Source organism: Electrophorus electricus, chromosome 3 (genome assembly GCF_041902795.1).
Source record: "Electrophorus electricus isolate QZ-2024a chromosome 3, ASM4190279v1, whole genome shotgun sequence".
NCBI lineage: Eukaryota > Metazoa > Chordata > Actinopteri > Gymnotiformes > Gymnotidae > Electrophorus > Electrophorus electricus.
The window spans coordinates 23209491-23233973 of NC_137499.1; the positions used below are offsets into that span (position 1 = coordinate 23209491).

Below are 24483 nucleotides of genomic sequence, written 5' to 3' on the forward strand. Positions count from 1 at the left end.
CGCGTAGCCCCGAGCCATGGCCAGTGCAATCATAAACAGATTAAAACAAAACAAAACAAAAACCTCCCCTGACAGGAAGCCACAGGAAGCAGGGGGCATTGAATGTAAATTGGTGATAAAAAAGTTTACCCTTGCATTGCCGTGTGAACAAAAACAGGTTTTGGAGCAGGCGCTCGCCAAAGACGAGGCTCGGTCTCTGGGAACGAGTTTGCTCCAGGGTGTAAACACTTCAAAAGCAACAGGCTGCCAGTGGCATTCATGCAAGTCTGTGGAGGGTGAAGCATTTCAACACCAAGCATGACATGTTTGCAGAAAACCTACAAAGTCCGAAAAGCAGACTAAAAGTGTAAGCTCGGGGGCTCCTGCAGATGTTGTCAACGGCTACATTATCCCCCTCATCATTACTCAGTTAACATGTTCTAGTGTGTTCTGATCCAGAATTGTTAATCGGCAAATCAGGGACCATTGGAAAGGTAAAGGGGGTTGAGCATAAAGTCTCCCGCATGTCCCCCTTTTATTGTGATGAACGCCGGGAACAGGTTAAACCACTCTGGAAACGATAGCAGAAGACTGTTACTGAGCCTAGTCAGCTCCCAAACAAGTAGACCCTGGAACAGCATTACGCCTATGCTAAGTCCACCCTACCCCCCACATCCAGACTAAATCCACCCTCCACCGTGCACACGTACGGCCGCAGAGACTGGTGTGAGACTAACCACCTGCTGTCTGTCTCTCCTGTTTCACAGGGAAGGGACGCAGGGAAGCCAGTCACAGCTGGTGAGTGAAAGCATCCTGTTTACCCAGCATCCACCTGTGCCCACCTGCCCGCTTCCACACCTGCCATCTTCTCATGTTTCTTGATATGTTTGTCTCTAAACTGTGTATCCGAAGAGACATCTTTTGTGTTTTTAAAAAAAACTAAAATGCCTTTTAAGATTTTGAGACTCACTAATGCAGAAACATGAGGTAAAATGCTTTCCAGCTAAATTTCTCATGCAAGGGGAGAGTTATAGTTAGTGATAGTGTACCCACTGTTCAGTGAGCGAGTGTTCCCACCAGATTGTCATTTTTTCTCCCCTGGTGGATGAGAGCACTAAAGGTGTTTTATAGTGGTGTTTTATGGCAAAGTGCATAAAAGGATCAGAAGCGTGCATAGAGCTCTTAGCCCAAAGTTATCACGTTCCTTGTTGAAATAGTGTACAGACATTACCACGTCTGGCCCTGACTGGGTTTTGGACAGATTTCATTTTGGAAATTCGAATTCAGATTCAGATCCAGCAAGAAAGGGGGGGGGGGGGACGGGACATGAACCAGCGAAGCTGTGAACTCGTTGGTCCTGCACCATCTAGCTCCATAGACGGCAGGAGCCTTAAGAAAGAGACAGGGATCGACAATCACAGCACGCACGCACCCACACACACACACACACACACACACACACACACACGTACACACACACACACACACACATACACACATACACTCACACACAAACAGACACCCACACACACACACACACACACACACACACAGGCACGCACACCCACACGCACACACACGCATGCACACCCACACACACACACACACACACACACACACACACACACACACACACATACACTCACACACAAACACACACCCACACACAAACACACACCCACACCCACACCCACACCCACACACACACACACACACACGCACGTACGTAAGGGAGACTGCAGTTAAAATGTGCAGGGAAGAAAGAATAAGACCCAGGTCGCAACTTCTGTTACCTCTGCCTGTCCTGCCTCTCTCTTCTTAAGACTGATGTCCCGCCACACAGTTAAACTAACCAAGAAAGGCATTTTCTGCAGAAATCGCACGACTCTTGAACTTTGCGCAATCTCTCCATAGGTCATCTGGTGCAGGGGGGACAGGAGAAAGGGAAGCCGACCACAGATGGTCTGCAGAAAGTGGTGGTGACCCCATCCGCCTTGCCTCTTACCAACGGAGCCGTGGGAGAGGAGAGATCCCACAGCGGCCCTCAGCAGGACGGGCTGGCATATGCTAATGGGTTCCCTGATGGGCCGATCACCTTGACCTTCCTGGGCTTCTCTGACGTGGAACCGGGACAGGGCGTGTGTGACGACGACGACAGCAGCACAATCATACATGCGGAGAGAGTGATCATCACCGACGAGGGAGATGAGATTACAGAGCTTCCCAAGCGGGACAAGGCTGTAGGAGAGCACGCGGCGGCGGAGGAGGACCAAACAGCAAAGGTGTGGAACCATCTACAAATTTCAGTGGACCCTGACTGTTCTGCACTGGACTCGGTTCTCGACAGGAAAGAGAACAACACAGACATGAGTGCGGCCACCAGCACAGACCTCACCAGGGTGAGCAGCACTGCGACCAGCACAGCGAACAACACAGACTGTGGCACGGACACCACAGCCTCCGGTGTGGTGGAAAATCCCTCTTACGGAGTCCTGGAGGGCGAGGTAGCGCATGCCATCCCTGCCCTCACTATGGAGCAGTTCCGCGGTCAAACAGTAGAGGGCCATGACGTGTCACCGATTCTAGAGCTCTTCAGAATGCAGTGTTCCACAGGCCCCGTGCATGAGCCTGCCCTTCACTACGTACAGGTCACGCCACTCTCCACTAACAAGTTCCAGGAGACCCCCTTGAACAGGGCAGGAGAGGGTACCAGGCAACGTTTGGAGAATGAGCCCTTACTGGCCTCCAAAGCGGCACCGCTGACAGACGCGGCGTGTGCGAATCGGGCGGAGGGCGCGGACGCCGCAAAGATGAAAACCTGTCGGTGCTGCAGTGTCATGTGATCTTAGTCGCTTGCGACCTGTGACCCGATGCCCTTCCTTATCTCGTCCTCTGTTTGTGTAACTCCAGAGCTCCCCCTGTTGGTGTGCTTCCTAAAGCGCGTCCACCTCCTTCCACATTATCCTCCGCAACACAAGCGTGTTCGTCATGTTGTGACAAACAGAGCTCACTTGTGCATCTCACTTCAGAAGCCCCTGTGTGGCATTCCTGCTGAAGTAACGCTACATGGCAGCGTGAGTCTAAACTGAGTCTAGACTGAGACTAGACTGAGTGAGAAAGTGGCAGTTTGGCAGTCGCTTCTTTGTCATTCAGGTGTCTGAATGACTGGCACAGTACTGCGCATAAGCCTTCGGTGCACAGCGGTCTGGGTGTGTGGGTGAGGGCAGAGCCCGGTCCATCTGTCCTGAAGTTAGCCTGCTTCGCTAAAGGGAGTGCTCTGTACATTTGAAACAGAACTTTCTGATTTCCTTCGACCACAAAACCAGCCAGGTATGACTCAGAAAGTGGCAGACAGACGTTGGAGTATATCTGTCATTCAGATGTCTGTCCATCTGTCTGTGGTGCCTGGAGCCAATCGGATCCCTCTCTCTACTTGATTCTACGGTTACACTGCGTCGGATCAAGTTGCCATGGCAGAGTCCTCAGCAGCTGGTACCATCGTCCGTACCCTGACACCAGCTTTTGCGATATGTCTCAGTTTCCTTATCATTTTAAGACTGAACACTTTTATTGGAGTGGCTGCAGTCAGTTTGTATTTTATGAACTTAACGGTGTCTCTGCTCTCCGCCACGCTTTTGTACTCTTGTATTCATGCTGTGTTTTTATCGCTACAGGGTCGAATGTTCCCGTGACTTCAGTACTTGCAGTCTATAAATGTGTCTTATTTTTATGATTTAACTAATGAACATGCATGGAATCGTGTAACCTCGTGTAACCTCTGAATAATGTAACCTGTGCTGTCCTTTGTTCAAATGAAAAACACAGGAAACTCAGTTCTTGCTCTTTTAAATAATCAGATGTAGAACCAAATAGTCTCTGATCACTGTATTCTGAAATGTTATTTTTAAGCCTGTTATAAATTACAGTGCCTGTTCTGTATGCGTGTGTGTATGTGTGTGTGTACAGTACACACTGGTGGGGGATATTGTACAGACCATTTGCAGTTGAGCACATAGCCGCTTCAATTAATAAAAAGAAAAAAAAACTTGAACTGGACTGGCAGCTCCTGCCCGGTTGCCAAGGTAATGTAAATGTGTTGCTCTTTCTGACGAGGCTTTAATGGCAAAAGGAAAAACCAGCGTGACGGTCCGTGTCCCGGAGCACAGCATGAGATGGACGGCCATGTTTTTGTCACTCTGTGCACTGTAATGTCGTAGTCTTCTGTGATCAGGTGAAAACCACCATCTCTTTCAGTCTTTCACTTCATTCATTTATGTGTTACTTAGAAGTTGAACAAATCGATTTAAATGCAGTTGTCATTCGATTGGTTCTTGACACCAAAGAGCAGTTTTCCAAACCAGGATTGATCCTAAATTCAGACTAAACAAAAGATTTTTGATGGTAAATTACTACTGACATGAGATTCTTAATCCATATCCAGTGTTAATCCAGGGTTACCTGATTCTGTCGTTCGTTCAAACTTCTTTCAAACATAGGATGTGTAAAGTAAAAAAAAACGGCTCTGGGGAACATCAGAAACAAGCCAGCCAAAGGTCTGAGAGAGAGAGAGAGCGAGAGAGAGAGCGAGAGAGAGCGAGAGAGAGAGAAGAGAGAGAGAGAGAAGAGAGAGAGAAGAGAGAGAGAGAGAGAGAGCTGTTTGCGGCTGTCCTCTGTATGCAGCCCTCACCTGAGCTCACACACTTCTTGCTCTCTGAAGCATAACCTGCAGGTGCCGGTGAGTTTCTCCTCTACTTCAACGGCAGAGGCGTCGAGCTCATATTCTGCTGGTACACACGACTGGCTGATCTTGAGCGTGGCAGCAGTGCATTAGGGTGCGGACCGTGTTTGAATGAGCTTGGTTACTCTAAGCCAGCTGGAGTGGATCAGGGGGCAGAGTCTGGGCTGTTGGCAGCTGCTACATGCTCCATAATGCATACTGCTTAATCCTGACAGTGTAAAATGATGCATATAGATTTTCTTACTAATTTATCATGTAAGGCTTATATGACACAATGCAGAAAAACAGAATTCTGGTCTAATTCCCCTATGGAGAATTCTGAGTCCACTGACAAGGCTGGTTAGCTCAGGATTACGCAGTGTTAAGTGGTTCCATATGCAAGCAGCATTATGCTACAACACCTCTGAGCTGCTCTGAACTCAGCAAGTAAACCAGCAACCAGCAACTAGAATAAACTCTCCTGATGCTCCTTCCCACAAACATTAGTCTTTGTTAGTTACGATAAACTTTAGAAATGTAAATCAATATGACTGGACTTAAAACAATGTAAAATCCTATTTAGCATATAATATAAATAAAATTAAAGGGAGAAAAATTTATATTTTTATATGTATATGACACATTTTGTTGTTCTTTTTTTGCTCTTGTACAAGTCTTTGGTCATGTAGGTTTTGCTGCATATATTGTATTCGTTTAATACTGACTCTGCATGTAACAGTTTTAATACTGTGTATGTCGTATTATTGAATATGAATTAGGTACATTAGGGCATTTAGGACCTTGGGGAATTTGGAACCAGTCTGTACTTACCGCTTCTGAAGTGGGCGGGGTCACCTGAGCATATCAGCATGTTGCTCTTAAGTGACGTTCTTCCCGAGAAGGCACGCGGGCCAGTGAAGAGGTAGGAGTGATTGACAGGTCACCACAAAATAAAGCAGATAACCCAGCAGAGGGTGGAAAAAACGAGACGTTACAGTGGTGCAATGGCCGGGGACAACACAGAGGACCTTTTGACCTTTTGACAAAATGGAAAATGCTATAAACTAAAAAGTGTAGTCTAATGAATGCTAATTATGCTAATGTTATCCAAAGCTAACATTCTTTATGTAGTTAAAGCCGGTGTCAGCCAGGCATTAAGTATCACATTCTGAATTTCTACAGTAGATAAAAGATACTAGGACATATCGCTCAAAGAGATGACCATTGGACTATTAATTTGTGTCAAATACAATAAAAAACTTTAATAATGTAATTAAATGACACCCTTCAAGCATTGGTAAAAGCTGGGTTAACTGGGTGAGTGGAATGAACTGGTGAGCAGGGCGACCTGGGTGAGATGGGTGAGTGAGGTTAGTGGTCTGCCACTCAGCCTTTGTTCACCCTCCCATGCTCGGTGGCCCAGGAACAGAACTAAGCAGTAGTCTGACACTCCTGTGGCACCTGGGCACAGAGGGAAGGCAGTAAGCCTGTCAGAGAAGGATAGAAGCCAACATGTTGGGCAGTTAAAACAAAAGAGACTGGCATGACTGGCACTCCCACCACCCCCTCATGTCATGCTGTAGCCCACCACACCTCCACCCCAGCCAGCTACTTCTCTGTTGCCCTTAATGGATGTTCTCTTGCGGGATGGGTTTAGTTTAGTTTACCGGTGCAGAACACCATTTCTCAATTCCTTAACTGATCCTCAGACATCCATCCCCATGTTATTTGGGTGGTATTTTCACTGTCCGAGTCCGCTGAGCTCAGAGCTGCAGGATGAGTTGGGCGGCTGAAAGCTCAGAGGAAGATTTCCCTCCTCCTCCTCCATTTAACGCTGATGCCTTCCAGATAGAGGTAAGACTGGAATCAAACTGCATGCTTACTGACATGATGAACACGAAGGCACTTAGAGATGAGGAGTAGCCCCCACTGCTTGCTCTGACAATGGGCACGGTAGTGAGCACCTACCAGAAGCAGATCAACCAGTTCATATGCCCCTGGATCAAAATTCTGAATCTCCCGAGGACCCAAATGCTACCATTCTCCTGTCAGAGTATGGTGAGGAGCAGCGATTAGAGTGCAGGCCTCTGCATTTTACTTCTGCCAGAGAGCCGTGAGTCTGACAGGATATCAGCAGCAAGCCTCTTAGGCTTGCCTTCTTCTAGGGCTTCTCCTAAAATCTCGCCGCTGAACAAAACCCACACGACAGCAAATGCTCTGAGCCTAATACATGCGACAACCAATAGGGGGAGCCAAATGCCCACAGTCCGTCCTCTGACAATGAGAACCAGGAAGTGCAACAGGTGTGCAAATCTGCTCCACCCCTAGAAAATGTTGCTTGTGAGACAGCAAGAAGCCCAACCTACAACTGTGTTGCAGTGAAAGAGCCTTTGATAGAAGCGGCAGGGTGTAGGGAAGAAAAGAGGGCCCGCGTACAAACAGACGAAGGGAGAAATCAGAGAGTTTCAAGTTCAGGCAGGGTGGAGAGTGGAGATATTGCGGGAAGAACTGAATATCTGGGGATAAAAGAGGAAAAGGAACAGGTTGGCTTGAGCTCTACGGCTCAGAGAGCAGGAAACACCAGCAGGATGGATGTGGATCATCTCGATGACAACCAGAGTGACAGTGGGTTGTCGGCCGATTTCTCCATGAACAGCGCTGCTGAGATCCTCTCTGTCACCAGGTCTTCCCCAGAGCACTCTCTGACCCCACCTGACGAAACCCCCATCGAGAGGGAGATTCGCTTGGCACTCAGACGAGAGCATAGCCTGCGTCGTTCCCGTGGCCTGGATGCCATGCAGGACAAAGCCAAGGAGTTTGTGGAAATCCCCTCGAGGAGGTCTGTCCTTTCACAGGACTTGACACTGAAGTCAAGGAAAAGTGAGGGCAAGGAGAGGAACTTTGCTGGGAAGAAGATGCAGCGGGAGATCTTGTTGGAAGCCGAGAGGGAGAAGGTCCTGGTGCAGCTGGGCAAGCTGCCCGGCTTTTATGACAAGGGCACTGTGAGGCAGCTCCGGGAGAAGAAACTCCTTTTTGAAGCCTTTCAAGAGCCCAAAGAGTTCCTCACAGCCCAGAGCAAGAGCCCAGCCTCGCTCTCCTGCCAAGAGATCTCTGGAAGTGAGGATAGCGAGATATCCGGATCTCATACGGAACGTGGGCTGAGCCAGGAGTCGCTGTTCCAGAGCTCTGTCCCAACTCCACTTTCTCGAGATGGTGGCTTCAGCCCCAAGCTATCTGGGGCACGTGGCCCGAGTCTCATTGAGGCTGTCAGAGGTCAGGTGATCATCCTGGAGAATAGTCCCTCAGCAACAGCACGCACACCTGGCCAGGAGGACAGGCCTCCATGGGGTGAAACCGTGGTCGATTCCGGATGCGTGAAACCTTTATCCACGGATCCCAGTCCGGGTGGACGAGTCCAAAACCAAGAAGCTAGTGATGATGAAAAGAGCAATGATGACAAAGAGTCTGCCGTGCTGAAGGAGAACCCCTTCTTCAAGCTGCGATCATCACTGTCCATGCGTCCAGATGTGCAGCAGGACATTTGGGATACCAGAGAGAGGGAGAGGGAGTTACACAGGCAGAGAATCAGCCTGTATGGCAGGGGGTCAGAATCCAAGGGCACCAAAACACCCACATCACCAGACAGCAAGGCCAGCTCCCCACAGCAGCCTCAGAAAACATCCCCCACACCTACATCAGGTATGTCTACCTGTTCCTGCATATTGAGCCTTGACAGGTAAATAAGCTTATATGTGCCTGGTGTGTTGGTTCAGGTCAGTGGTGGGTTTGCTATGTTTCTGTGTAACTGCAGAAGAAGGTGCTTGTGAATTTGAGGGGCCAGGGGCACTTCAGTTCTTCTCTTCCATACTGCTGTGTTTGTGTGGCTGTGTTAGTGAATGTGATTGTGGGAAAGTGTGAGCAATTCTTCTCGCTCCTCCACTGACGTGTCAGTGTATTGTTTATATTAGTTCATATATTGAGTGTAAAATCATCGGTCTTGGTCTTCAGCTCTGTGCACAGGTCCTGTGGGAGTGGCTCCCCCTTAGGTTACTGTAAATAAGGGTTTTAGCATGGAGAACACAATCGGGTCTTTCTGGAACTCCATACACGGTTAACTAGAATGGCAGTGACAGTCTGGGACAGTTATGCAAGCTTTTTTCCAGGGACAGTTAGCTATAACCGACTAATATAGCCCTAGATCGGGCTTAATCATTGACCGGAAAAAAATGTTGTTTTATACTTTAATTATGGGTCATATAAAATCCCCTTTGCAGAGACAGATACTTCTAAGGAGCCTGATTGGCCAAAGGTACCATAACAGGGGTCTGCTGGAGCTGCAGTTATGTGTCTCCATAGCCACCCTTCACATACCCATAACTATAAACGAGCCCATAGTCTGTAACTAATGGATATGGCAATCTCTGTCATGGCAGTGTGACCACTAGAACTGTGGCTAAACCCAAGTGTGAGTTTCACTTCCACAGAGACAATGTGGGGACTCTGTGGGCACTTTGGAGAGCCAGTGGTGTTGCTGGTTCAAGCCACATAGATTAGAGTTAGGCCTTAGAGTTAGGCCTTAGGATATGGTTCATTATGAGCAGTATCTCCAGTTCTGTGAGTTGCTTCAGCTACAATCCCTCAGAGAGCAATTGCTCACCCGCCTCAGTGCCCTTTTGTCTCTGTGTGTGAATGCTCAGAGCACAATATGTTCAAAACATCTTGCTTTGCCTGGCGTGTTCATGGAGTCCAGGCTGTGAGCTCAGGCTGACACCCTTTTAAAGTTTCACTGCAGTACATTTGAACTGAAACATCCTGCTCACTCTTAGCCCAGAGTATCCAGTTATGCTGGTAAACTGAAATGAAACCAAACCAAAATTCTACATTCTGTATTTTCCTTTCTACTTTCTTAGACACAGTTAGTCACCATCACAGGTTTCTCTGGATTCTGTAGCTGGATCCAGCCTAAAAACCAGCTTCACAAAACATGTCATTAGTGACTACAGAAGACAGTGATTAGTGATTACTAATCAGGATAATGTTGGAGTGTGAGTCTTAACACAAGAAGACTGGACTCATTTTAGGAGATTTTCATTTTTTGGGGGGAGGGGAACTAGCTAGTTGCTAAACATTATTTACATATGCGAATAACAGCCAAAAACTTTGAATTTTTGATTAATCACCCATTTATTTATAAATCAGAGTAACACTGCTGAACTTCATGTAAACTCAGTCACACATAGATCGGATCAGCTCCCGTACTGAGCATACGTGTTTCAGTCAGAGTTTAAATATCAACACAGTTGCACCGTCTTTACTAGGGTGGTGTCTTGCCCTAACAATAGCATGAGAAAATAGCAGGTAGCGCGTGAGTGTGTAGGTGTAAGTAGTGTATGCTGGTGTAGCAGATGGAGTGTGTGTTCATGTCTCTGTTCTCCTCCCAGCACAGCACTCTCATGGAAAACTGGATCTGACATGGCCACCCCCTCCACCACAGCAAGAGCAGAACGAGTGCTCTGAGGTACAGAATTGGGCTATCGTATTTGGGGTATGTGTGTCTGTGGTCTCTGTGTGTGTACACTGCAGCGTTGAGCCGCAGGGACGGAGCTGTGTGTGCACTTAAATTGAGGATGATGATGGCCGAGGAAGGCAAACTGCAGGCCTGTCTACTCACTCTAACACACATCTACTGTGGCATTCAGTGTCCTGCTGAGCTTACTGAAAGCTCAACATGTGAACACACCCACATGTTAGAAAAAGGTTTGTCTTTGTACAAGAGGCCCTCAGGCCAGGAATTTAGAGCCTCCTCGGAGCTCTAATAGCTGAGAATTCTGAGCTTCCCAAGCATTCCCTCCAGCCCGCTAAACCAACAGAGCAGACTGTGACTATTACAGCAGCCACTGCCCGCCGCACGCGGCCGGATCAGAGCGAAGGACTTTATCTTCCCTCCTCCTGCTTCACACAGCGAGCTTGTCCTCAAGACGCTGTTCAACTACATGCATTCATGGCAGGTTTTCTGGCCATGGATTAAGTCTAGTTCTGAACTAAATTGCAGTTTCATCGGGGACTCACCATTAGGACATACTTTTTAGGATTAAGTTTAGGTTTAATATACGGTTAGGTTTAATCTATGGTTAGGTTTAGTCTATGTTTCTTAAATCCTTCCACAGTCATGCAATAAAGATGTTATGGTTTTAGTTATACACTTACAGCTCATGTATGTCTTATTTGCTTCTAATTTCTTTAGGTTTTAATTTTTACATATATTTTATAAAAATTTGACAGTTTTCAGTATTGAAAGTTCTGAAACATTTTTCTTTTAGTTTATAAGTTCATAAAGTTGAAAAACTTTAAACTTAGTTGGCAAAGGACTTTAATTATGCCAACGCATGCAGCTTGTTCTCGCATCACGCTCACAGCACACATACAACACAAACGTGAACTCTTGTGAACGTTTTGGGTTAATGGGGGCTGAAACGGTGTTTAATCAGCATGCTGTTTTAAAACTTTGAAGGCATCTCAGCTTGTTTGGATATGAGAAGCAGAAATGCTTTACTGCTGCTCTGTTCCCTCTGGTCCATTCAACGCCACCCTGTTGTTTTCTCACACAGGCACAGAAGAGCCCGAAGATGCCACTGCAGAGGTCCTCTCTGCTGGAGCTCTGGGAGTCAGGCCTGGCCAATGGGCATGGAAGCCCCCGCGACTGACCGCAGCACCCCCCCCCCCCCCCAAAGGCCCACAACACCACTGCAGGACACCCGCTGCTGATTGCCTACCGACCTGCTGTAAAGATGCACAGTTTAGACAAGGAAGGACGCCGGGAGCTGGCACGCCTAGAACTGCTCCATGAGAGCTGAAGCAGGTGGAGCTCCACAGGGGCCGGCGCTATTCCTCTGGATGTGGAATGAAGGGGCATGTCACCAAGCACACACCTAGCCTGATGGAACAAGACGTGCCCATGAACTAGAGCTTCTCAGACCCCATAATGAACGAAACTAGGGCAGATTAGATAACAATCCCATTTTGGAAAAAACCAAAAATAAAACCCTATCAGACCAACATTACTTTGCACAGCTGAACAGCTCCATGAACAAATATCATAACCATCTGTTTTAATTTATATTTGGATTGATTCAAATGATCTGCCATAAGAGCCACTCAAGTGGTTCACACACTTGTCATACATGAGAATTGAGTAACAGATGAGTCATGAGAGACAACACCCACACAAAGTGCTGAGCCAACAGGGGCTATTGTGAGTGCAGGCAGCCAGGGAAGGTTGCTTGGCACGCAAAAGCAATAGCAGGGAATAGTACCTATTCAAAGCTTTGTTTTACTCTGCTAGCGCCAAAGTAGGAGTGGCACTCTGTAGTACTGTTGTCAGAATTCCAGGTGGATTTTACAGTTTCTTCTGTGCTTTCAAATCTCCATAGTGCTGGTGGGTGGAGTTTGGAAGAACATGTCCAGAGGCTCAAAGAGCTGTGAGAGAGATCAGCAGGGCACATTATATTGACCCATTAATTGGCTGTTAATTATTCATCAGTGTGGTCTTACAGTGGCAGCCAACAGGGGTTGTTATCACTGACAGCATGGGAACAGAACCGTAAACGTAATCCTTATCTGCTGTACCAGACGCAGCCCAGACTGCCCCTGCAGAATGAACACACGCCCATAAAGAGACACAGACACACTACCTATAGACCATCAGTTAAAGCAGGATGCAGGGGGTAAAGTCCAGACTCAGACCTCTGACCTACCTTTGCTGGCAGGCAAAAGGATGATATTGATAACACAAACAAGCATTTGCATTTGGTTCAAACCAGCTGCTCGAGGTTGACAGAGCAGGGAGCTCTTTTGTCTCAAGGTAAACACCGAGTGAACTGCTACGGCATCCTAAGCAATGCTTGCAGCGAGGCGCTCTATCTAGGATGGTGTTTCATCTTTGGCTCATCTGTGTCTCCCATGCAGGACCTGTAAACTGAATTTATGTAGTCTTCTCACTCTGTTGTTTTTTTTTGTCCAGTTGATGACAGCAAATTTTGGTCAGAGCTGTAATAATTGTTACAGAGAAAAACCGAGTGAGGTCCATCTCCACTGTACAGCTCGATAAAAAAGTGAATGTGTTCATTCCTTTCTCCTTACATTACCCTGAAACCAAGAGAAGCTGGTGGCAGGTTCAGTAAAACCATAAAATAGCTTTAGAACATCCGTTCCACTAAGAGACAAAATGTCTGTTACGTTTGTTTAATGTTATTTAGACTTCTTGGGTCAATCAAAGGAGGATGGGTTACCTTTTGAGTCTTGGTACCTCTCGAGGTTTCTTTCTCATGCTCTCGAGGAGTTTCCTTGCCACTGTCACACATGTTTTGCTCATTAGAAGCCTGAACTCATATCTCTCTAGGGTCTTTGTGAGAAAAGTGCTATACAAATAAAATTGAACTGAACTGTACTGAATAAGTATCACCAAAAGAATCATAGCTCTGACTACACACACACACACACACACACACACACACACACACACACACACACACACACACACACACACACACATATATATATATATATATATATATATATATATATATATATATATATATATATATATATATATATATATATATCTCAATGTTTCTATTTTAATGTTTGTGTTATCTCTATGATATCAACATAATAAAAACTTTAAAGAGATCTACATCCATAGTGAGTATGTAACCACAGACACTAGAATGGGCTTTCATTGCTTAAATTCCCCGCAAAAAGTCCCTTCTGCTTTTATGTGTTTAACAGAGAAATCTCAAAGCCCCCAAGGGCTGAACACTGCAGCACATAATGAACACTGCTTATAACAGTGTAGCACAGACTGAACACTGCTTGGAACACTGTAGCACATACTGAACACTGCTTAGAACACTAGCACATACTGAACACTGCTTATAACAGTGTAGCACATACTGAACACTGCTTAGAACAATGTAGCACATACTGAACACTGCTTGGAACACTAGCACATACTGAACACTGCTTAGAACACTGTAACACAAACTGAACACTGCTGGTCTATAATGATATACATCATTATCACTTCAGGTCATGTTCTTCTTTCCTTATTGGATTCCTCAGATATGATGTCCTTCTATGGAAGAACTACTTGCAGTTTGTCTTTGGTCCAAGGCATGGGAGTTTTGCATGCTAGTGGAAATAACCAGACAAGGGGAGTGGCCAGTGTCCAGCTCCACCTAAATGCTCTAATGTCTCTTCCCAGCTGCACTATCTGCATGCTCCACCCACTTCAAGACTCTGTAGGCGTCCTTCATTGCAGATTCTGTCCCAAATAACACAATCCATTCTCTGGTGAGTTAGTTTCCTATAGGTGCAGTGGTAGCTCAGTGGTTAAGGTACTTGACTTGTAATCATAAGGTCACTGGTTTGAATCCTGCCACTGTTGGGCCCCTGAGCAAGACCCTTAACCCTCAATTGCTGTAGTTATACACACTCATAATTGTAAGTTGCTTTGTATAAAAGTATCAGGTAAATGTAAATACAGAGAGAGACAGAGACTCAGTTGTACTGAGGTTTGGTAAATGTAGATAGTGGATAATCATAGATGGGCTCTGAGACAGAACATCTTCCATTTTCTGATCCAAATCCCTGCAATTAGAAGACAAGACATGCCTGTTAATGCACCTATTTAAACTAACATTTATTATCATGAATGCACTTTTAAATAGGGACGAGCAAGCAGGAAACTCCCTTAAAGAGTCTCTGCGTGTGAAGTGTATGTTCAGTTATCACAGAAAATGATATCAGTGTTTCCCTGTTCTTATAAAAGAACATTAAAACCTGCATATGCTGAAAACACATTAGATAAAGATTACTTTGAAAAACACAGGAGTATTCCTTTTAAAAAGGCTTGTGTGAGTTCACAGGAGTATTCCTTTAATCAGGCTGTACCAAGACCGCAGTCACAATACATACTGGGAGGAACACGTTTCCTTCCCAGGATATGCTCCAAATGTCCCCCACAATATACAGAGGTAAAAAATAAAACAAATCCACTCACTGGCATTGTGCAATGTTAGGATATGTCAGTGTTCTCTTCTGTTGTTGATGAGATTTATTTCAAAACCTGCCACTGCTGCCTCCAAGTTCCCTTGGGGAATTCCTACTTAATAGTTGGGAGGTAGTAAATACGACATGTGTTCAAGTGTTTTTTGTTCGGGGAAAAACGTAAGCCATGAGACAACTCTTTTTGTTTTTAGTTTAGTTTTTTGTATCATGAAAAACAGGAAGTTTATTTTGCCTTACTGAAAAAAACTAAACCTTTTAGCATCTACTGTAGGAGCAGCATACATGCCGGCAGCCCCCCAGCGTTTGTCACTGACTCGACCCTCTGACGGCATTAATGAGAAACCTGAGCTCCTCGCCAGTAAATACGACACCACTAGCAGGCAGCATGACTAGCTAACATCTCACCTGCAGGAACAAGGAATGTCAATGTCAACACAGCATTTTGAGCTGAAACCATAGTTGTAGAAAGAAATATTATTTTATTAAAACGTGTCAGCATGAATGAAGTGTAAGCAAGCATTTTTGGGTAAAAAAAAAAAAAAAGGGCTGATTTGTGAATACTAACTCAATCAAGCATCACTAGGTTACCTGGAAGGTTAATTAGCCACACACGCGTAGCATGCAGTGTCCAACAGTGGTCACGGGCATGTGGTCTTTAGATTTCGTTATATTTGTTAGAAATTCCATGTGAAGTCTCAGTAAAGTATCAATCATTGTAGTGAGGCATGTGAACAGCTTTAATCTAAATACATAAAAGAAACTAAAAAGAAATGGGAGGAGAATAGATGACTGGAGAGGATAGTAGGAAATAGCAGAGGAGTGGAAGAAAGACATGAGATGACTGGAGAACAGGAGAGAGACCTGGAGAGGAGATCTGAGTAACAGAGAGAGGAGATGACTGGAGAACAGGAGAGAGACCTGGAGAGGAGATCTGAGTAACAGAGAGAGGAGATGACTGGAGAACAGGAGAGAGACCTGGAGAGGAGATCTGAGTAACAGAGAGAGGAGATGACTGGAGAACAGGAGAGAGACCTGGAGAGGAGATCTGAGTAACAGAGAGAGGAGATGACTGGAGAACAGGAGAGAGGAAAATATATACTTCAAATCAAAACTTCAGTTTCACAATGTCTGGACTTGTCTTGATATAAAAATGCATAGATTTCTGATAATAGGATTATGGGTATGCTTTATTAGTCCATAATAATAATAATAATAATAATAATAATAATAATAATAATAATAATAATAATTTAATCTCCCAGGTAGTTTTGGTCCCCCCCATATGTTCATGGCTATGGCCTTGGGCTGTACTCTTGTGAGCTCACAGGAATATTCCTTTAATCAGACTGTACTCTTGTGACTTGATGTGATTGTGATTTGGGCCGGTGGTGTTGTACATTACCATTGTGTTGATGGAGAGTGGACGCAGAGTGAGATCTGAAGAACAGAACATGGTCAGATAACATCTAGAGTTTTGCCAGCTGGTAAGACAGAATGAATGTACTGGGACTTACCTACGGTATGGTTCTCAGAGTGTAAACAAAACAGATCTGGTTCCCTGTGCACAAAAATGTATAAACAAATTAAGAACACAAAGAATAAACAGTGACTGTGGGTCCTGGAAGCACACAGAAAACACTTGATGTACAGGAGAGATCTCTAGGGCAGATTAGTAACAGTTTCCCATTGAACAACTCATTTCAAAGTATTAATATTATATTTTATATTATTGTATATTCAACTCTGCAAAGATTAATATTGTAAAGGATTTACTGAGTTAGATTCAATTTATCTTTTAACATGAGTTTCATGTGAACAATATGAAGACGTCTGTAACATTAAATGACTCCTGAAGGTCCTGATGGTTTAGTCCTGATGGTTTACCTCTGCTGATGTTTCATAGCTGCTGCTTTAGCTGCAAAAAAAATGAGAAAACAAACATTGATTCCTAATGGTGTGTGTTTGTGTGTGTGTATGTGCATGCGTGTGTGATAATGTGTGTGCTCGTGCTCGTGCACGTGTGTGGGTGTGTGTATGTGTGTGAGTGTGCAGGTGCACGAGCACACCTGTGTGTGTGTGTGTGTGTACGCGCGTGTGTGCGTGTGTGTGAGAGAGACACTGAGCCGGTCCTGGCCACACACCGTGTTTGTACATGGTGAAGCCCAGTATAATCAGCACAAGCAAGAAGAGCAGGGCGGCTGAGATGGAGCCGATGACCAGTGCCAGGTGGGCTCGCCCTGCTGGAGCACACAACACAACCCCCACCCACAGGTCACAACATGGGTGGAGAGAGGAGAGGAAATAAATACACTGCTATGGGTGCACTGGGTGGGAGGAGCTGTGTGCTGGTCATGCTGGAGTTGATAGGAGTGCCTTCCTACCCACTGCTGGTATGATGATGTGATGTCAGCTCTGTCACTGTGTGTGTGAGTGTGTGTGTGTGTGTGTGTGTGTGTGTGTTTGTGTGAACATATGTGTATGTATCCATCTTTGTGAGAGGTTCTGTTACCTGTGTGGCGGTGTGTTTTGTCTTTTGGGAAAATGCCGTAGGATGGAGACCCTGAAACACAGAGCAAACAGCAGCAGTCAGGTCATACACCTCCCCTCCTTCAGCTGCTCCCTGTAACATTTTTAACTGATCATGCAAACAAAACAGAGTGATGTTTAATGCAAATTCTACTACCAGTCCACTATTAGCTGTTACATGAGTGTGGCACACAGGCATACCTGTCGTACAGGAAACAGTGAGGGGGGCGCTGCGCTCAGAGTGAGCCCAGTCTTTACCCAGCAGCACGCTGTACTGACACTGGTACACGCCCCTTTCCCTCTGTAGATCTGGCATTGAAAACTGAGCACTGTGCTTAATCACAGGGGCGGTGAGTGTTGCCACAGGTGATGGAGTGCCTTGGGGAAACAGAGAGAAGATGGCCCCAGGGTAGGAGGGAGACCCCATGCACACCAGCACCCCTTCCTTCTCCTGAGACAGCTGTGGCACTGGGAGGTGTGCTGTGGGGGAGACACACAGTAACAGTGCCTAGTGCTGTCAGTGTTTGGACCACAAACACAAAGAGAGCAAGCCAACGGTGTTTACCACAAAGGTTATGGAATAAGATTTTCCATCCAGTTAACTAAAGCCAGATCACTGAAGCACAAACTCATGATTGGTCATTAGGCCAAGTATTAAAAGCCCATTCCTCTTGATGAAACAATATTTTACTTTTGGCTCAACAAATAGCACTTCATAAAACACTGTGATGGCTAAAACTGGAATAAATGTGGCAAAAAAGTTGGATGATTGACAGTTGTTACAGACCCTGTCACTTATTACTGACCACGTATACCTCAGTACAGGAGTTAACTTAGAGTCGACTCACCTGCTAAAATGATGGACACAGGTGAACTGGGGACAGAGTCCTGAACTCCCTCCTGCATGTCGATCCGGTAGAGGCAGGTATAAATGCCCTCCTCGCCCTGGCCCACCGGACCCACCTGGAATCGGGGTGAGGCGGACTGGCCCACCACGTGTCTCTGTTGTGCTGCTGGATCCTGAGGTCCCGCTAGCTGCCTCAGCAGCAAAAAGGCCACAGGAGCAGGAACAGAGGGAGGAGTCTGGCACTGGAACTCCAGCACCTGACCGGGCAGGACACGGCCAGCAGGGGGCGTCACTGAGAGATGAGGCGGCCCAGGGGGCATGATGGGACCTGCAGTGAGGGAGAGACAACTAAGAAAGATGGCACTATGTCTGTAGAGCTAGAGAAAGAGAGAGAGAGAGAGAGACAGAGACAGAGACAGAGTGAGAGACAAACAGAAAAGGTGGTGAGATACAGAAAGAGAAACACATCTGATGTAATCTGACACAGGCAGAGGTGTGTGTGTGTGTGTGTGTGTGTGTGTGTGTGTGTGTACGTGTGTGTGTGTGTGTACGTGTGTGTGTGTGTGAGAGAGAGAGAGAGAGAGAGAAAGAGAGAGAGAGAGGAAATGAGCTAACTGAAGTAGGTAATGGGTGGAGGTTTTTTATGGTTTCAGTAGTTAGATTGTAGCACTCAGGCCGGATGTAGAGGAACTTTGTGGTTCCTCTGTTAACTGATCTTGCATCAAAAATCATCACATTGATGTCTGATATATATCTATCTTTGTATATATATATATATATATATATATATATATATATATATATATATAGATAGATAGATAGATAGATAGATAGATAGATAGATAGATAGATAGATAGATAGATAGATAGATAGATAGATAGATATTTCTCTATGCACCCCTGTTTTCTTTTCCTCAGTTTGGACAGAGCACTCTCCACCATTTCACTGCGAGCTATACTGTGTATGACTATGTATGTGACAAATAAACCAAACTTGAAACTTGAAACTTGAAAATGTGATGAAAAGGATGTAAAATAAAAGTGTGGTGTGAAAGAGTGAGAAAGCATCTCTGATCAGATGGGAGTATTTTATTCTCAGCCATAATCTCTGATTTAGCAACATCGACATTGACAAGTGTGACGCTGAGTGGCTCTTTTCATTCCTGCCAGCCTTTCAGTGAGAGCACCATCATGCATAACCTGCTCTTATGAGCACAGGACCCTCTTGTCTGGTCATAAAATTATAAGCTACTTTTCACCCACTACTGCAAACTTATTACATGGAAGTTTAACACTCCAAAATAACTCCAGCCAGCCACTCACCACAGACAGTGGTGTCAGATCAGTCTCTTCATAACTGCTAAATATTAAACTGCCTGAAGTTGGTATCTAAAGTGCCTTCCACTAGTCTACTATAGGTATAGACTGTTTAGGGACAGAGGCTCATTGTTCATTGACTCTTTTCACTGACATTCATAATTTAGGCTTCAACCTTTTTTTTCTTCTACTACTTGTATTATTGTGTTGCCTTTACTTCTTATGAATGTGCAAGCATCAGTTACTGAGGGCTGACAATAAAGCTACTGTACTCTACTCTGTTCTGTTCTGTTTTGTTCTATAGCTGAAACTAAATGAACAAGAGTCAAAGTCAAGACCCCAGAGCACAGCAGAAGCCCACCTCCCTACAGAGCATCTCCTACTTACATGGTGGGGCTTTGATGCGAGTGTAGATGCTGAACATGCTGTTCCCATACTGACAACAGTACAGACTCCCTGGCTCCACAGTGCCGCCCTGGAGCACAAACTCAGCCTGTGGTTGAGGGGTTTCATACGACACAGAGTCCACCAGCTCATGCACACGGTACAGGCGAAAATGGAGGCTCAAGTGGCCGTGCGGGGCGCGGCACCGCAGGGTCATGCCCGAGCCGCACCCAGGCACGGGCAGCAAGTCCGGAGCCGGGGGAGGACCCGAGGAGCATGCCACATGCACTGCTGGACACCACAGAAGAAGAGCAGGGAACACAAGTCATTCAAGGTCACTCCACTGAGGGAGGTATAAAAGGAAGCTTTGAAAACACTTGTTCTGGCAGTCACAGATAAAAGAGTCTAAAGTTCCCTTCCTAAACAGGGGTTTATTAGTTACTCTGATAGATTTCTTTTTTCACTACTTTTAGCTTTTTTAGAGTATTTTTGAGTGACTGACTGACTTTAAGATTCTGCTTTACAGACAAAAAATCTGATTTTTCCCATTTTGGGCTTTAATTTGGATCAGCTGTGAGTGAGGAGAGAGACCTGAGAGAAAAGCAAGCAAGCAGACCCAGACACTTACCCCACACACCGAAAAGAAGAACAGGTAGCATGAACAGAATGGACCCTCCAAGCCCCCACACTGGCATTCTTTAAAACCAAATAGAGAAGGTTGTTCTGTGCTCAGATTCAATCCGAGACAAGAAGTGTGTGCATTTGCGTGTGTATGTGTGTGTGTGTGTGTGTGTATGAAAGGATATGTGTGAGGGTGTGAGAGAAAGAGGAAGCTGAAATATGAACAAAGAGACCGGTACCGATGGATCACACTGTCTTAAGACCTCCCTCTGTCACACAGAAGACAGGCTTTTGTGTTCACACTTCCTCCCGTGTAAACCAACAACAACAAAACAGAACTGGATTGAACTGGATTGTGAAACTAAGTACTATGTATTTCCTTCTATCTTCCACTGTGTAAGTTTTGGTTTTCTATATAATGTTGCTTAATATCTTACTGTGTAATTAAAGACAAACACACTGCAACAGACATTATGAAATGCAAAACTGTTACAAAACACTATGAATTATTTTACATTAAAGTGTTACCAAATGTCTGACTGTGTATAATTTTAATATTAAATAAACATAGCCACCACATCAGTGCTGTTGCCATCACATCAGTGCAAGGTACATCATGTGTGTGAAAAACTGCATCTGCTATGCCAAGACCTTGCGGTCTTTATACATTAGAAGTAAATATTTAAGACATTAATAACTAATTGTGCAACTGACATTTATTGTGCAACTGACATTTAAAGCTGCCAACTACTCAACCACGTCACCTGCAGTGACATAACTGGTTTTATAACTGTTTTTTTTTTTCACTAGTAACTGGTTCTACAAAATCCTATCTCTTGCTTTCTAACGAGGAGATACACCTACACATTACCAGCAGTTGTGCTGTTGGTTTCTAATGCTGAGTCTACTATTACTACTATAATAACAATCCTGAGATTGTGAGACTGAGATAATACTGTGTCATTAATGATAGTTATATAGTGTCATAAAGATAGTTATATAGTGTCATTAATGATAGTTGTATAGTGTGTGATAATGATAGTTATATAGTGTCATAAATGATAGTTATATAGTGTCATTAATGATAGTTATATAATGTCATTAATGATAGTTATATAGTGTGTCATAATGATAGTTATATACTGTGTCATTAATGATAGTAATATAGTGTGTCATAAAGATAGATATATACTGTCATTAACGATAGTTATATACTGTGTCTTCAACGATAGTTATAGTGTCATTAATGGTAGTTATATAGTGTCATTAATGAAAGTTATATAGTGCCATTAATGATAGTTATATAGTGTCTTCAATGATAGTTATATAGTGTGTCATTAATGATAGTTATATAGTGTCATTAATGATAGTTATATAGTGTGTCATTAATAATAGTTATATAGTGTGTCATTAATGATAGTTATATAGTGTGTCATAAATATAACTATATAGTGTCATTAATGATAGTTATATAGTGTCTTCAATGATAGTTACATAGTGTGTCATTAATGAAAGTTAAATAGTGTCATTAATGATAGTTATATAGTGTCATTAATGATAGTTATATAGTGTGTCATTAATGATAGTTATATACTGTGTCATTAATGATAGTTATAGAGTGTGTCTTCAATGATAGTTATATAGTGTCTTCAATGATGGTTATATAGTGTGTCATTAATGATAGTTATATAGTGTCATTAATGATAGTTGTATAGTGTGTCATAATGAGTTATATAGTGTGTCATTAATGATAGTTATATACTGTGTCATTAATGATAGTTATATAGTGTGTCATAAAGATAGTTATATACTGTGTCATTAATGATAGTTATATAGTGTCATAAAGAAAGGTATATAGTGTCAGTAATGATAGTTATGTAGTGTCATTAATTATAGTTATAGTGTGTCATTAATGAGAGTTATATAGTGTGTCATAATGATTGTTATATAGTGTTATTAATGATAGTTATATAGTGTGTTATACTGATCGTTATGTGTGATTAATGATGTGTGATTAATGATAGTTATATACTGTGTCATTAATGATAGTTATATAGTGTCATAATGATAGTTATAGTGTGTCATTAATGATAGTTATATAGTGTGTCATTAATGATAGTTATATAGTGTCATAATGATAGTTATATACTGTGTCATTAATGATAATTATATAGTGTCACAATGATAGTTATATAGTGTCATTAATGATAGTTATATAGTGTGTCTTCAATGATAGTTATATATTGTGTCATTAATGATAGTTATATAGTGTGTCATTAATGAAAGTTATATAGTGTCATTAATGATAGTAATATAGTGTGTTATAATGATAGTTATATACTGTGTCATTAATGATAGTTATATAGTGTGTCATAAAGATAGTTATATAGTGTCATTAATGATAGTTGTATAGTGTGTCATAATGAGTTATATAGTGTGTAATTAATGATATTAATATAGTGTCATAATGATAGTTATATAGTGTCATTAATGATAGTTATGTAGTGTCATTAATTATAGTTATAGTGTGTCATTAATGAGAGTTATATGGTGTGTCATAATGATAGTTATATAGTGTGTCATTAATGATAGTTATATAGTGTGTCATAATGATTGTTATATAGTGTCATTAATGATAGTTATATAGTGTGTTATAATGATCGTTATATACTGTGTGATTAATGATAGTTATATAGTGTCATTAATGATAGTTATATAGTGTGTCATTAATGATAGTTATATACTGTGTCATTAATGAAAGTTATATAGTGTGTCTTCAATGATAGTTATATAGTGTCTTCAATGATAGTTATATATTGTGTCATTAATGATAGTTATATAGTGTGTCATTAATGCAAGTTATATAGTGTCATTAATGATAGTTATATAGTGTAATTAATGATAGTTATATAGTTTGTTATAATGATAGTTATATACTGTCTCATTAATGATAGTAATATAGTGTCATAATGATAGTTATATAGTGTTATTAATGATAGGTATATAGTGTCTCATTAATGATAGTTATATAGTGTGTCATTAATGATAGTTATATAGTGTGTCATAATGATAGTTATATAGTGTCATTAATGATAGTTATATAGTGTGTCTTCAATGATAGTTATATAGTGTCTTCAATGATAGTTATATAGTGTGTCATTAATGATAGTTATATATTGTGTCACAAATATAGTTATATAGTGTCATTAATGATAGTTACATATACTGTGTCATTAATGATAGTTATATAGTGTGTTATAATGATAGTTATATACTGGGTCATTAATGATAGTTATATAGTGTGCCTTCAATGATAATTATATAGTGTCACAATGATAGTTATATAGTGTCATTAATGATAGTTATATAGTGTGTCATTAATGATAGTTATATACTGTGTCATTAATGATAGTTGTATAGTGTGTCATGAACGATAGTTATAGTGTATCATTAATGATAGTTATATAGTGTGTTATAATGTTAGTTATATACTGGGTCATTAATGATAGTTATATAGTGTGCCTTCAATGATAATTATATAGTGTCACAATGATAGTTATATAGTGTCATTAATGATAGTTATATAGTGTGTCATTAATGATAGTTATATACTGTGTCATTAATGAAAGTTATATAGTGTGTCTTCAATGATAGTTATATAGTGTCTTCAAAGATAGTTATATATTGTGTCATTAATGATAGTTATATAGTGTGTCATTAATGAAAGTTATATAGTGTGATTAATGATAGTTATATAGTGTCTCATTAATGATAGTTAGATAGTGTCTTCAATGATAGTTATATAGTGTGTCATTAATGATAGTTATATATTATGTCATAAATATAGTTATATAGTTTCATTAATTATAGTTATAGTGTGTCATTAATTATAGTTATAGTGTGTCATTAATGATAGTTATATAGTGTGTCTTCAATGATAGTTAGATAGTGTCTTCAATGATAGTTATATAGTGTGTCATTAATGATAGTTATATAGGGTGTTATAATGATCGTTATATACTGT

General features: G+C 42.6%; 3 protein-coding genes across 12 annotated transcripts in view; 2 read left to right on the forward strand and 1 right to left on the reverse strand.

Moving 5' to 3' along the window:
• The window catches only part of palm3 (paralemmin 3), a 19923-nt gene extending 15416 nt beyond the window's left edge, over nt 1-4507 (forward strand). For 5 of the 6 annotated variants that reach the window (XM_081710706.1, XM_081710705.1, XM_027028142.3 and 2 more), the window contains 2 exons: nt 747-777; nt 1894-4507. In XM_081710706.1, the coding sequence (XP_081566832.1) occupies nt 747-777; nt 1894-2822 (960 nt within the window). In that variant the 3' untranslated portion in view covers nt 2823-4507. The remainder of the gene's footprint in view (nt 1-746; nt 778-1893) is intronic. The other variant, XM_027028143.3, reaches the window with a different exon arrangement.
• Nucleotides 4508-5636: 1129 nt separating this feature from the next.
• misp3 (MISP family member 3) lies at nt 5637-11432 on the forward strand. 2 transcript variants are annotated; one of them, XM_035533535.2, is made up of 3 exons: nt 5637-8395; nt 10138-10214; nt 11305-11432. In XM_035533535.2, exons 1-3 carry the CDS (start codon nt 7285-7287, stop codon nt 11398-11400), a joined length of 1284 nt encoding a protein of 427 aa, XP_035389428.2. In that variant the 5' UTR covers nt 5637-7284; the 3' UTR covers nt 11401-11432. The 2 variants fall into 2 exon arrangements, with proteins under 2 accessions (XP_035389428.2, XP_081566833.1); XM_081710707.1 differs by having other exon boundaries at nt 10143-10214.
• A 1981-nt stretch (nt 11433-13413) lies between these two features.
• On the reverse strand, nt 13414-20942 carry LOC113588791 (uncharacterized). Of its 4 annotated transcripts, none has more exons than XM_035530543.2 (10): nt 20467-20942; nt 19842-20129; nt 18139-18465; nt 17492-17770; nt 17274-17324; nt 16906-17001; nt 16649-16679; nt 16279-16322; nt 16167-16201; nt 13414-14344 (listed from the first exon to the last, which is right to left on the reverse strand). In XM_035530543.2, exons 1-10 carry the CDS (start codon nt 20531-20533, stop codon nt 14255-14257), a joined length of 1308 nt encoding a protein of 435 aa, XP_035386436.1. In that variant the 5' UTR covers nt 20534-20942; the 3' UTR covers nt 13414-14254. The 4 variants fall into 4 exon arrangements, with proteins under 4 accessions (XP_035386436.1, XP_035386434.1, XP_035386432.1 ...); XM_035530541.2 differs by having other exon boundaries at nt 16906-17004; nt 19842-20126; nt 20467-20941; XM_035530539.2 differs by having other exon boundaries at nt 16906-17004; nt 20467-20939.
• Nucleotides 20943-24483: the final 3541 nt, after the last annotated feature.

What these genes read in the sequence shown, in the direction of transcription:
- misp3 (XM_035533535.2), top strand. Translation starts at nt 7,285, where the DNA reads ATGGATGTGGATCATCTCGATGACAACCAGAGTGACAGTGGGTTGTCG. An exon ending in ATCCCCCACACCTACATCAG is followed by an intron (nt 8,396 to 10,137) that starts GTATGTCTACCT and finishes TTCTCCTCCCAG; the next exon opens with CACAGCACTCTCATGGAAAA. An exon ending in AGCAGAACGAGTGCTCTGAG is followed by an intron (nt 10,215 to 11,304) that starts GTACAGAATTGG and finishes TTTCTCACACAG; the next exon opens with GCACAGAAGAGCCCGAAGAT.
- LOC113588791 (XM_035530539.2), bottom strand. Translation starts at nt 20,533, where the DNA reads ATGCCAGTGTGGGGGCTTGGAGGGTCCATTCTGTTCATGCTACCTGTT. An exon ending in CTCTGAGAACCATACCGTAG is followed by an intron (nt 16,202 to 16,278) that starts GTAAGTCCCAGT and finishes TCTGTTCTTCAG; the next exon opens with ATCTCACTCTGCGTCCACTC. An exon ending in CACTCTCCATCAACACAATG is followed by an intron (nt 14,345 to 16,166) that starts GTAATGTACAAC and finishes TTCTAATTGCAG; the next exon opens with GGATTTGGATCAGAAAATGG.